General features: G+C 47.7%; 1 protein-coding gene across 2 annotated transcripts; it reads left to right on the top strand.

Annotated features, from left to right (window-relative positions):
- Window positions 1-1,372: 1,372 nt before the first annotated feature.
- On the top strand, window positions 1,373-9,737 carry PRR15L (proline rich 15 like). 2 transcript variants are annotated; one of them, XM_019548361.1, is made up of 2 exons: window positions 1,373-1,629; window positions 7,521-9,737. In XM_019548361.1, exon 2 carries the CDS (start codon window positions 7,558-7,560, stop codon window positions 7,870-7,872), a length of 315 nt encoding a protein of 104 aa, XP_019403906.1. In that variant the 5' UTR covers window positions 1,373-1,629; window positions 7,521-7,557; the 3' UTR covers window positions 7,873-9,737. The 2 variants fall into 2 exon arrangements, with proteins under 2 accessions (XP_019403906.1, XP_019403907.1); XM_019548362.1 differs by lacking the exon at window positions 1,373-1,629 and adding an exon at window positions 3,018-3,141.
- The last annotated feature ends 3,554 nt before the right edge of the window (window positions 9,738-13,291 follow it).

Genomic DNA, 13,291 nt, shown 5'->3' with positions numbered 1-13,291 from the left:
GAAGTGGTGCTGGCTCCCACCCTTGGGGTCTTTAAGAGAAGGCTTGATGCCTACCTAGCTGGGATCATTTGAGCCCAGTTTTTTCTCCTGCCCTGGCAGGGGGTCGGACTTGAAGATCTACAAGGCCCCTTCCGACCCGACTTCTATGATTCTATGAATTCCAGGAAAGCTTCCATACCAGGACAGATTAAATAAGCAACTCAGAGAAGAGACACATGGAGGGGGGATATGATAGAGGTCTACAGAATCATGAATGATGTGCAGAAAGTACATAGGGATTTACGGCTTACCATCTTTCACAATGTCAGAACTAGGGGGGATACAGTGAAATTATTGGGAAGCAGGTTCAAAACAAACTGGAGGAAGTTCTTTTTCACACGGGGTAGAATTCATCTGTGGACAATTTAACCAAATTCAAAAGGGGACTGGGGATGGGTCCTTCAGGGAGTATTAGACATGACAGTGAGAGGTACAATCTACAAATTAGGATTTCCTAAGCATCTGCATGCAGGAAACTGCAAGGGGAGAGTGGCAGGGGATTGACCAGTCTGGATAGGCCCTGCATAAATGCTTCCTCCCATTTAGCATCTGCTTTCTACCACTGAGAGACAGAAGAATACTGAGCTAGATGGCCTTATGGACTGCCCTAGGTTTGACAGCTCTTATGTTCTTATGCTTTTAGCTTGTGCCCATAGTAAGGCAGGTGTATTTTCTGCATGAAGGGACCAGAAATCCTGGGATATGCAGTTGTGAGCAGCTGAGCAAGCTGGGAAACAGAGCAGTAATGGACCTCAGATTTCAGCCAGGCACATATGCATTCAGGGAAAGCTGAAGAAAAAAGGAGTGATAAAGAAAATCCCTGGGAGAGATGCAAAGAAAAGGGAACCGGTCTGGCAACCAGTTGAGCCAGAGTCTAGTTTCGACTAATCCTTTAGAAAGAAAGAAAAGCAAGAATACAATCTCCTGCCAGGCAAACAGTGCTCAGGGTTTTAACCCTTCTCTGCCCTAGTGTCAGGCTGTCTAACCATGCAGAGAACCCTTGGGGCAATGCCTCAGCCCATGGGACTCCAAGAGAGCCCTCCAGGCTAAACTCCTCTGGGAATCCAGCCCTGCAGAGACATCTGGGGCGAAACTGCCCTTGAAAGTAAGCTCTACTAGCAAGCCAGCCCTGGAAAATCCCCCTTCTACCTACCTCCCCCACCTCCCAGCCCCCTCCCACCAGTCCCAGGTGACAAGCAACCTGAGCTACCTTGAGGAAGCAAGTGGCAGCAGCAGCTCTGATCAGGTTTCCTCAGTTATGAATATTCAGAGCTTCCCTGGCCCAGCCTCTGCTACTGTTTACTTAGGCAGGAGTGGCTAGATCTCCGGTTAACCTTGACACAGAGCAAAAGGCAACAACAGGTACACAGCACCTATGCACCTGCCTCCTCATGCACCTGAGACGTGAGAGCCGCTACCCCTTCCTTCCCCCAGCACAGGAGCTCAGCCAGACAGCCTGTCTGTTGCTGCTAGTGGCCCAGAGCCATCACCTCTCATTGCTCCTGCTGAGGCAGCTCCCCAGGCTGACGGCTCCCCAAGGGACCTGAATGCACACAGCCAAGGACTGAAGGGAGGTCTTTGAAGAAGCAGGTAGGCTGAATAGGGGTGTCTGAGGGGAAAGGAAAAGGGAACTCGAGATATCATGCCTCCGTGCCTCCATGAATGTTTCATTAATCAGTGCTCCCACAGAAGGGCCAGATCTGGTGCTGAGTGCCTTCAGCCCCACACAGGTTCTTAACACCTCTGCAGACTGGGTACAAAGTTGGCTTCAGGAGGAAGAGGGCAGCTCCTTCTAACCAGTCAGACCAGGCCACGCTGATCTGGGGGGATCTGGACAACTTGCACAGGGTCAGGAATGAGACATGGAGCCTTTCATTGCAACAGGGTCCTTTCATACTTAGCTTATTGTGACAGTGCCTGAAAGCCACTACTGGTCATACACAGGAAATGAGCATGGGGGTCCCAGACCATATCAGCATAGCGGGCATTTCAGTGAGACTCTTAATTTCAGTCCCAGCAGAGGCCAATAAATCTATGGGCTGCAGAGTCTGAGCTCCTCTTTCAGCCCTAGAGAGAGAGGGAGAGTTGGGGGGGAGGACTTCCTCTGGCACTATCTTGACCAGCTGGCATATGAAGGACTTGGTTTGCAGAACCATCAGCTCAGCCCTTTGCACATGAAACTCCTCCTAGCAAAGGACCAGCCTTCCCAAGGCCATATGAGGCTGATTATTTTAACAGCCCCCCAGACCTCGACTAAAGCTGCTAAAGACACCTGCTAATGTCTTTTTGCCAATCTGAGGGGCAGAACTCCCCATAGCTGCTTCTGGTCTAATGTGGCTAATAGAGAGTACACAGTTTGCTCCATATAAACAGGGTTTGAGAGTAACCCTTGGCACATAAGTGGTGAAATGAATGCAGGAACGGGAAGTGGGGAGAAGCTGGATATTGCCAGCCTCTGAAGGGTTACATTGGCTTTGCCCTGTCACATGCAAGCATTGGTTACAAACAGTACTGAGCTTCCTTCCCCTCTCTTCTGTCAATGACACTCAGCAAAGTGACCCAACGGCTGGACGTGTTACAGGGACTCCAAGCATGAGAACAGCTGCCCTGTGTAGCACAAAGCCCATTTACTGTGCAGGTTTTAGAGCAGCTAGTGGCAGCAGTTCAGGGGGCTGCAAGTTGATGGGGCTGGAGAGGGGAGGGAGATGAAATCCATGTCACAGGACACCGGGGGCTGTGTGTCACCTGCAGAACAAACACTTCCCTCTTCAGGCATTGAATGTTATATGCTCTGATGTTAAATGTTTAGGTTGGGGTCTTCTGGGGGTACGTTCCACACTGGAAACCACCCCATGGCAAGAGGTGCTGAACCCTGCTCAGCCCCTGGCAGGTCCCTGCTATTCAGCCTGAGCCATCAATGTTTAACCCACTGAAATATTTGGCGGACTTGGCCCAAGGTTGCTGCAGTTTCTCACGGGATGAGACCTCATTCCCCTCCCTCCTCACTACTGCTAGAGACACTTTCTCTGAGGCTGAAATCTCTGCCACCAGCTAGAGGGGCCACTGATCTCTGGGACCTATATTGCCTTTCCTCACTGACAGGTAACAGGGTTGGAGAAGAGAGAGTGCGAGGCCTGTCTGTGGGCACGAGGAGCGGGAAGGGGTTGGACTATTTCATGCACTCTGTGCTCCAGGAAGGAGGCAAAGGGACAGCCATGCAGGGAGTCTAGTAACCTCCTTGACTGTACCAGCTCTTTTCTTCTCTCTCACAATGTCTTCTCAGGGGCCTGTGTTGGCTGGGTCTGTGATCCCAGAAAGATCACACTAGGTTTTAGAGCCAGGGAAGGACTTTAACTGTGATTTGACTCTTGTGCTCATTCTCTATGTGTTTTTACAGTGCAGGGATACATCTGCACGCATGCACCTGAACAGACATGTACCCAGGTGTACATGTTCTTGTGTGCACAGCTGCTTATTTGTACCCAGACCACATCAGCACAATGGGATCTCTGCATATTCATGTGTTTGTGTAGCTCTGAGTGCGTGTCTGGAGTTATACCCACCTGCATAAGTTCATATGAGCATCTGTGAGTACATGTGCTTGGGCAGACTAGTAGCAGTTTGTAGCAGGTATCTCAGGCCTGAGTATGCATTGAGCAGCTCTGGCAAGGGTATACTTAGAGCAGGTCTGCATAATAGAGTAGGATGGATGCTGGGCATACCCCATGCGGCTCTCCAGAATGGCCCCTGAGAATGTAAATATGGACAAGCCAGAAAGGGGCATAGAGGAAAGTGGCCCTGTGCTGCAGAGGGGATGCTGTTGTTGTTGTGGACTGTTGTTGAAATCATCCAAGGGGGCTGAGCTGATGCCTCATGCAGAGGACCCTAGTTTGGAGTTACTGACAGCACTCCCTCCCCTTCTAATAGTTGTGCCCCTCCTCCCAAACAATGATGCAACTCCCCAGGCAGCCAGCTCTTCATCTGGGAGTCTCTGAAGTTCCCCAGCAAATCCGGGGAATTTCTACCTTACAAGTCTCACATGCTAGATACCTGTATAACACACTGCCCATCTTGCACTCTGCTTCCAATGGCAAAGTGCTGGGATTAACCCCTGGGCAGCTGTGAAACTGTCAGGCCAAATTTCTGATCCAAATTGCACAAAGACAATTGCACAAAGGCACCTGGGATGAAAGCAAGAGAATCCCTCTGGCTTCACTGCAGTGCAGCTGAGAGCACAATCTTGGGCACAGCCCCTAAGATCAAGCATCTGTTAGCTGCTGGGTCTTTTGTAGGGTGCTGGAGTACAGGCTCAGTGACCCAAGTACCATATCAAATAATCACAATTTCATATAGTATCTGCAGCAGTGGGATTAATCAGGGAAGACCATGAAGGAGGACAGCTCCTCTTCTCCCTGCTTCACCCCTATTTCAGCAAATAGTCTGCTTTGCTTTACTGCTGGACAGAGACCAGATCCAGGGAAGATCCCAGCTGCACCCTCACTAGTTTTTCCTTGTTCCTTCCAGATAAGTACTGAAGGTTGGTGCAACCTGCTGGTAAGTGTTGCTGGCTCTTTACTGCCAATTCAGAGGACTGGAATTACTACAGCTGCCAGCTATGAACTTTGGTTCAATATAGAATAACTCAGGTCTAGCTATGGAGGTCCCAGGTGCAGGCCCCTGAGTATCAGCTAGGAAGGTGTTCAACACACTTGCAAGAGTCCTACTGCTTCTATATATCAGGCAGTAAGTACCAAGTGTCAGGAGATGTATTTCCATACAAGAGCTGTCATCAGGGACAGCCTCCTTGACCCTGCCACATCCTCAGTCCCTGCTGCCACCCTGGCTACAAAGCGATTGCGCACTGCTCTAGAAGCTACTGGAGGGAGCGATCAAAGGGTGAGATACGCCCTCAGCAAACACCCAGCTGGGCTCATGCTAGAGGCTGTTGCCATCCATGAGGGGTGGGCTGGAAGCCAAAGCTTAAATCTGGACTGATTAGCATTGCTAGATCAACAGCATTGGCTGAAACGGACTCAGGCACCAGGAGCCTCTGAGTTATGTTCCTGGCTCTGCAGCTGGCTATCTGTGACCTTGGGTAAAACCACTCCTCTGTGCCTCAGTCTCCCCAGTTGTAAAATGGGAAGAAGCAGGAAGTGGCACATACTGACTCTAGTTCAGCTTCCAAAGCAAACAGTTTTGTCTTCAGACTTTAGCACTGAGCCTGTCACATGGCATGGCTAAATTACGTTGAGCTCAAGGTATGTAAAAGGACTACAGGCCAATCCAGCCCAGTATCCTGTTTCTCACAGTGGCAGAAGCAGATGCTGCAGAAAAGAGTGTACATGCAGGACCTAACCAGACTGATTTGCCACTGCCCTGCTCTACCTATAGCTTCTAGCATTCAGAGTCCTAGGAAGTCCTAATTCTGAGGCTGCAGCTCTATCATGTTTAATAGATACCAGTGGATCTCTCCTCCCATGAATTTGTCAAATCCCTTTTGAATCTGCTTAAATTATCAGCCTCCATAACAACTTGTGGGAATTCGTTCTACCACAATACACTTCATAGTTAAATATGGCCATTAAACATACTCTCATTATTTCATCCTGTACAGATACAGGATACAAATTGGCCTCTAAGCCACAGAGAACTTACAGTCCAGTGAAGAGAAGATGCAACAAGGGAGAATAACAAAACATAGGTCTGGGAAGAGAGTAGAGGGAAATCACAGGAAGAACATGCCCTGATAAGGGCAGGATATGGGCAAAGCTAAATGACTGAAGTCAGTTACTTCAATTAATAGCATTATAATTATTATTATAGTAATAGCTGAAGGCCACAGCTGGGATCAGTGAGGTTATGTGCACAAACTCATAGCAGGAAGCTAGTGCTGATCTGAAGAACCTGGCAAACTCAGCAACCCAGACAAATGCTGGGAGGGAAACCAGGAGCATGGATATGACAGATCATTGGCAGAGCAAGGAAAAAAAGCCCCTCAGCTCTCTCAGATCCTGGGCACAGTGCTCTAGGCACCTGCCAATAAATATTTCTTACCAGCTCAGCATCGTCACCCTGCACTGTGATGATAGGTCATTATGCCACAATGCATTGCCATGCTGCACTAAGATGAGGCAACCCAATGACAAACAGGAGAAAGTGACTGTGATAGTCAGAGGTTCTTTGCCCTCAGTCTCATGAGAAGCCTTGCAAAGCTGTATCTGGGGTCTGAGATATAATCTGTCCACAGTGCAAAACACTGTGGTAGTTCCTTCAAAGCATTTGAGGACTGGCGAATGGACTCTGCACAAACACAACACAGGGAATAGTGTAGCACTGCAAAAAAGTGCCTACAGGTTATAGTGAAATAAAAGTTGAATAGGAGTCAACAGTATGCTATTGTTGAGAGGAAATAATATTATACTGGGCAACATCAGCAGGAGAGTCACATGCTAATCACGGGAAGCAATTCATGCACTGTATTAGGCACTGGCGAGGGCTCACCTGCAGTATTGTGTCCAGTTTGGGGCACTGCACTTCAACAAAGATGCGGACAAATTAAAAAGGGTCTAAAGCAGAGCAACAAAAATGATGAGAAGGCTAGAAAATAAAAAGCGAGGAAAAGCTAGAAGAACTGGGTTTATTTAGTCTAGAGAAGACAGAGGAGGGATTTGATAACAAGACTTCAACTGGTAATTGATTGTCCTCTGTGTCTACAGGGGACAGGACAACAAGTAATGGACTTAAATTGCAACAAGAGAGATTTAGGTTAGATATAAAGTAGCACATTCTAACTGTGAGGGTGGTTTAGCACTAGCACAGATTCCCTGGAGAGGCTATGGAGTCTTTGTCATTGCAAGCTTTCCAGTGCAGGTTAAACAAACACTTAGCCAGGATGGTTTAGACAGGGCTGGTCCTGCCTTGAAAAGGGGTTGGACTGGATGACCTCCTGAGGGACCTGCCAGCCCTACTTTTCTACAAGTCTATGAAACAGCTGCACTCTGAAACACACTTACAGCAGCCTTGGGAAATTAAATTCCATCAGTCTCTGGTAGCATTTGGAACAGGTTCAGTTTTTGGGAAGAAAGGGAATGGTGCCTCTAGGTCAATACATAGATCTCTCAGCAGAAAAAGGGTCTGGAGGGATGCTAGCCCCCACATGCTAACCCTGTGCATAGGATCCGGCTTGCAGACTAACCCCAATGCTACTTATCAGGCCCACATCATTGGACAGGCTCAGCACCGCTGATGTAATATATTGACTACATATGTGCAAGAAATGCTATTCTCTACAGACTGGTCCCCACAGCATGTAGGGGATGTACCACTACTCCACTAGTTGGGTCCACTGCTCCCTTAGCTCTGATGGGGGGGGAGTGGATGGCCTATGGTTTTGGAACTGAAGGTCCCAATTCCAAGCTTGTGAGTGTAAAATTTGCTAGGGCAAAAGCAAACCTTAATGATGAAATTTGCTTTGTCTTTAGAAACAAGTTCCATTTGCTACTGCCAGGAGGAGCAAACATGGCTGAGAATAACTACAGCTGGTGGAAGCTGACCTTCCTGCGGAAAAAGAAATCTGCCCCCAAAGTCCTGTATGAAAGCCCAGACATCTATGCCAATGAGAACCAGCAGGAGGGTACACGGGCAGAGGCAGGTGGTGGCAGCGAAACCAACTGTGAATTCAATGCCCGGCTGGAGAAGATTGTGGATAAGAACACAAAGGGCAAACATGTCAAGGTGTCCCACTCAGGGCGCTTCAAAGAGAAGAAGAAGGTGCGATCCACACTGGCAGAAAACCCCAACCTCTATACTGATGGTGACCGAGAGGAGAAGTGAGGCAAAGGAAGACAGCATGGGGGAAAATCAATGCTGTAAGGCAAGGACCTTTCCAAATCTTAGTCAGCCTAGATGTCAGTTTTGTTCCGTCTGCAAATGAAGTAATGAGGGGCATGTGCCCACACTCTTTATTTCAGACTTTGGTCCTGAAGTGCACTTGAGAAGGAGAAGACTTTAATTTTTTATTTTAATTTAAAACAAACTAATCAACTTTAAAATAAATCCCACTGGGTGATTGTCACTACCTGGAGTTGCCAGGGTCTCTCTCTGAAACCTGGCAGGTGGAGCTAAGGCTGACAAAACCCAGCAGATCAGAGGCCTCTTGGAAACATCCCCATCCCAACATCAACCTGCCCAGAGGAGCCAGTTAATGCATAGGTGGGGAAGGGGAAAGAGCAGTTTCTCAAATGAGCAGTGTGATTCTCCACTCCGTTGAATGACAACCATGGGAAGAGAACTGAGGGCTGCTGGCAAGCCCTTTTAAGAGGACTTCCCCGTGGGGATTTCCCAGGGAGTTGTCTTTTTTCACTGTGACATTTGAAAGGTAAATATAGGGACAGCTGGCAGGTAGGAAAAAGATGGGAAGGGAATCTCAGCCAGGATGATAGCATAATAGCATGCAGATTCCCCGGATAGGGAACCAAGAGAAATATTTGACCTCAAGCAGTTGCCAGATAAACTGGACCACTGTGAATGGACTTGAGACCAGAAACTAGAAATGCAGACAGCAGCCCTCTGTCATGTGAGCTACAGGAGAATCATGCTTAGCTATGGAAAGAGCCTCTGTTGTCTTTCAGCAGATAGAAAATGACCACCGAGCACTTCTGACTTCTCTCCCAATCCCATTAACAGAAGAAACAGCTGCCACTGGGGTGGCTTAGGAGACCTCAAACCTGGTTTACAACCCCTGAGAGGCTATTTTTGCTTACTGTGTTTTCTTCATTATCTGATGGACAAAGCAAAAAACAGCTGGACTCCAATTAAAATGGCTCTGAAAACGAGGAGGCCAGAGTCTCCTGCTTCACATGGGATCCCTGGGAATGAGAACACTTCAGTTCTGTCACCAGCTCTGCTACTGATCTTGCATTCAACTATGGGCAAGTCACTGTCCCTTGCAGTGCCTCAGTTTCCCCCACTGAGCAAGAAGGGAGAGTTTTAGAGTCACCAACCTGGCTGCTAACTTCCAAGTTTCTTCTGCAGAGGTGAAAAATGCTAGAAACCTTGTTCCCAGCAAGCAAAGTTAAAGTTATTTTTTAACTCCTTTTTCTGCATTTTGCTGCCTCTGCCTGGCTACTGAACATGTAACCTTGCAGTCTGGGTGGACTTTAGCAGAAAAGTTCCTAATAGCTTACCCATCAAGCCATTTCACATACAAAGTGCACATAATTGTTAAACTTGGTGCGTGGGGAGGAGCTGCTGACGATGTGTAGCTTCCAACAGAGTTGGCAAAAGACACGACATAGAACTCACTTCCTGATCTTCTAGCTGGGCTGCTGAAGTGAAGATTCGTTGGCCTTGTTCATTTCCAAGAACCATTTCGCTGCTGGTGTCTTAGAGCCCTTGATCTTTGTTCCTTGCTATTTGTTTGTGCTCATCACCAACATGGAGAGTGGGTTGTTAAAAGGTGCATTTCTTCCCCATGTTGTTGTGGCCAACAGCAGCTCACCAATTGTAGGGCATAGGCCCGGACTGCAGTTCAGTGGGGGATGGGGTAGGTGCTCATATCCTCTGGAGACAAACTGTGTCTGTAGCTGGTAGTTAAGGTTCATTGCCGCAGCTTGGATTGTTCTATTTTTTTTAAAGACGCATCTTTTGTAAGTTTGTAAATGTTCTTTGTTAATAAAACAGGACTGGAAACAAAGGGAGTCTGTCTGGTCTATGATGACACTCCAGGGCTTGGAACAGAAAGAGGACAGCTCTGCCTGGGAAGGCTGAACAACCTAATACCTCCCCTCATTCTTAAACACGACTTTTCAGCACTGGAAAAGAGGGCAGGTGATACTGCAGATAAATAAAGGGGAGGGTCCTTTCACCTGCTTGGACAGTAACAAGTCTAGCTGTTGAACTTGTGGTGTACTAGATAACCGGAGTGCTATCTTCAGGGGTCTTGGATCAGAGAGCCAGCCTAAATCAGAGCACAGGTGGGAATTTCACTTTAGGAGCTTCACATATTGTTACAGAATGAGGGTGCAATTGTGCAGATTTCAGATTCCCGTGCCAGCTACTGGAGATACATTTGTGTAGAGAAGGGATGTCAAATTTGCATGAAGCCTTGCAAACTGGATGACCCATGTCTGGGAGCCAGATCCAGCCCATGGATCATGTTTGACACCCCTGGTGTAGAGGGTCTCCAGATGCCTAGAAATACCATTGCAGCCAAGGCAATGCTCATGCAGACACAGTTCTTCAGCTTCATTCCCCAGTGCTGGTGCCCACCATAAGCTTTTCCCTACACATCTTGTAGGGGCAGATGTCAAACCAACTGCCATATCAGACAGGAGGAGAAAGGGGAAGAAAGGTGGAGTGGTTGTAACTGAATTAGCCTAGGTGCCAGTCTGCTTGAAGACTGTGATAGCCACACAAACAATTTCACAGGGAAGCTCTAGAGGTTTGTTGTTGTTGTTGTTTTTTTTTTTTTTAATTGCAGGGAGTGGCAGAGCCTGAAGCTGAAATGAACATCTTGCTGGGATCGTTTGACCCCAGTATTCTTTCCTGCCATGGCAGGGGGTCGGACTAGATGATCTACTCAGGTCCCTTCCGACCCTACAAACTATGAAACTACTATGAAACTATGAAAGAAAGTAACAACCTTCCAGCTATTATAAAAGGCCATAGTGTGCCAACTGCTCTTATTCAGGCAACCCCAAACCTCAATAATAGGGCACCCCCCTCATACTCATTACCCCTTAACAACCCAAGATTACTGAGTTTCCCAGCAGCCTCCACCCTCATACTCTATTTCCAAAATAAACAGAGGAAGAGCTCTACAGGTGCACAAGTCAATCTTTGTCCCATGCCAGTGATCAGTGAGACCCAAGATGCCTTGAGTGGGTGGCTAGGAGAAGTGATGGGATAGATGTGAAGAGAGATGACTACAGCCTAAGAACTATGGGAATGGGGAAAGAAATGCAGTAGGCACATGAAGATATATTAATAGCTTATCACCATAGCATTTAGATGCCAGCAAAATCTAGGCTGCTGGTGGCAGCTTGGTGCTTCACTATCAGTTGCCAGCAGCTGTGAAGCAACATGCACTGGGGAATTACTCACCTTTGCAATTGGACACTATGCATAGAAAATCTCTGTCTGTCCATCCCATGGTCAAGTTACACTAGCTGTTCTCAGCCCAAGAGACACAGGTTTATTGCAGGCTACACGGAAATGGACAGTGGAAAAAAGCTGCAATCGACAGGAAAATATTATAATGACTTAATTTTGAGTGCTTTAATCCTGATTAATTTTTTAAGTGATCTAGAAAAACAGTGGAACTTGAAGTAATTAAGGAAGAGGTGGCTGGGACCTCAGCTTGACAGATTTATTCAGGACTTAGCATACTGGGATTCTTTTTAAGGAACAGAGCTCCTGGGTACATGATACCAATGATATGTAGACAGGGAGAGCAACTCTATAGGCAGAGAGAAGGAAGAGGCTCCTTTTTCAAAAGGCACATTCAGTCCTTCTGGGGCAGTTTCCTCTCTGAGTCTGTAAATCCCTGGGCTATTTACTTGAAGTTGAGGAAGCATCGGGTTGTCTTTAGGGCCCCCTGCTCATTCCCATGCCTCTGTCCACAGTCCTGATCCCCCCCTCCTGCCCATCACCAGGCTGCTAATCTGTTTTGCTGGTTGCATCATCATGGGGATGGGAGCCCTCAGGGCTTACCCAGCTGCCCTGCTCTGTGGAAGCAATGGAAACATTTTCAAGTATTTTTAAAACGCTCTTTTGAAATTCCCTCATTACACACACCCTAGTACTTCTCTGTCCCCTCCATCTGCACAGTGCCTCAGTACCTCAAGGTCCGTAGCACCTCTATCCTTACAGTCCCCTGAGGGGTATTGTAGAGATCTCCTCCTCATGGTACAGTCAGAGACTGAGATCATGAGCCATGGCAGTATTTAGGCACCTGATCCTTACTGAGTGCAATGGGAGTTTGGCATTAAGCACCCTTGAAGAGCCTGACTTTTGCGAATAGCCAGAATGCAGGGAAACTACATTTCCCTTCTCCCCTTCCTAATCATTAAGTCATCTTTCCTCTTAAAAAACAAGTGGTTGCAAGGCATCTGGGGTGGTAATGATTTAAGGGAAGTTGCAAAGTCTTCTGCTTCATCCTGGAGCTGGAGTACTGTATCCAATTTTTGGCTCCACAATTCAAGATGGATGTGGAGAAGATTGAGAGTCCAGAGGAGAGCCACATGCATGATCAGAGGACAAGAGAATAGGTCTTATGAAGACAGGCTGAGAGCCTTGGGACTCTTCAGCCTGCAAAAGTGCAGGCTCAGGTGTGACCTAGTGGCAGCTTATAAGTACATCAGGGGTGTGTATCAGAATCTGGAGGAATGTCTGTTCACCAGAGCACCCCAAGGGATGACAAGGCCCAAGGGTCACAAACTCCTCCATGACCATTTTAGGCTGGACATAAGGCAAAACTTCTTTACTGTCTGAGTCCCCAGGACCTGGAATAGACTGCCTCCAGAGGTGGTGCAAGCACCTACTCTGGAATCTTTTAAGAAACGTTTAGATGCATATCTTGCTGAGATCCTTTGACCCTAGCTGACTTCCTGCCCCTGAAGCAGGGGGTTGGACTCGATGATCTTCTCATGTCCCTCCCAACCCTAATGTCTATGACAGCTATGAAATCCTCAAAAACTAAACATGCTGGTCTACTAATACCTAATCCTTTCTATCTTCCAAACAATCACTAAGTATCGATCCCATGAAACAGGTAAGCAATATCCCTCATTAAAACTGAAATAAACTGCAGCCCACATAGGTGGGAGGAACTGATCTAAGGTCACACACTGAGTCAATCCTAGATTTGCAAATGGCATGCAAAGATCCAGGGCCTTGTTCTGGGAAGAGGGGCACAGTCCAGGAGGAAGGGGGCCAGAGAAAACTGAACTCATGTGTCAGCAAAGGAAGCCATGCAAGAGATTGAAATGTGGGCTCCACCTACTGTAAGGAGGAAACTGAAGTATCATACATCTCAGACTTGCATGTGGGCTAGTGGTTGCAGTAAAGAACCTGCAGTCAAGAGGTGTGGGTGCTAATCCCAGCTCCAGAGCAGGATTTTCAATGGGTATAGGAAGGAGTGCTTGTCAGGACTTTAAACTAAGCCCGCTGGGGGATGGGGGGACTACTGCCACTGCTGGCCCGCTGAGCGACCCTTGCAAAGCCAGCAGACCAAGGCATTTAAGGGAGCCCA

Source organism: Crocodylus porosus, unplaced genomic scaffold (assembly GCF_001723895.1).
Source record: "Crocodylus porosus isolate Cpor-Errol unplaced genomic scaffold, CroPor_comp1, whole genome shotgun sequence".
Taxonomy (NCBI): domain Eukaryota; kingdom Metazoa; phylum Chordata; order Crocodylia; family Crocodylidae; genus Crocodylus; species Crocodylus porosus.
The sequence above is the reverse complement of the archived record's forward strand: the minus strand, read 5'-3'. Positions and strand labels throughout refer to the sequence as shown.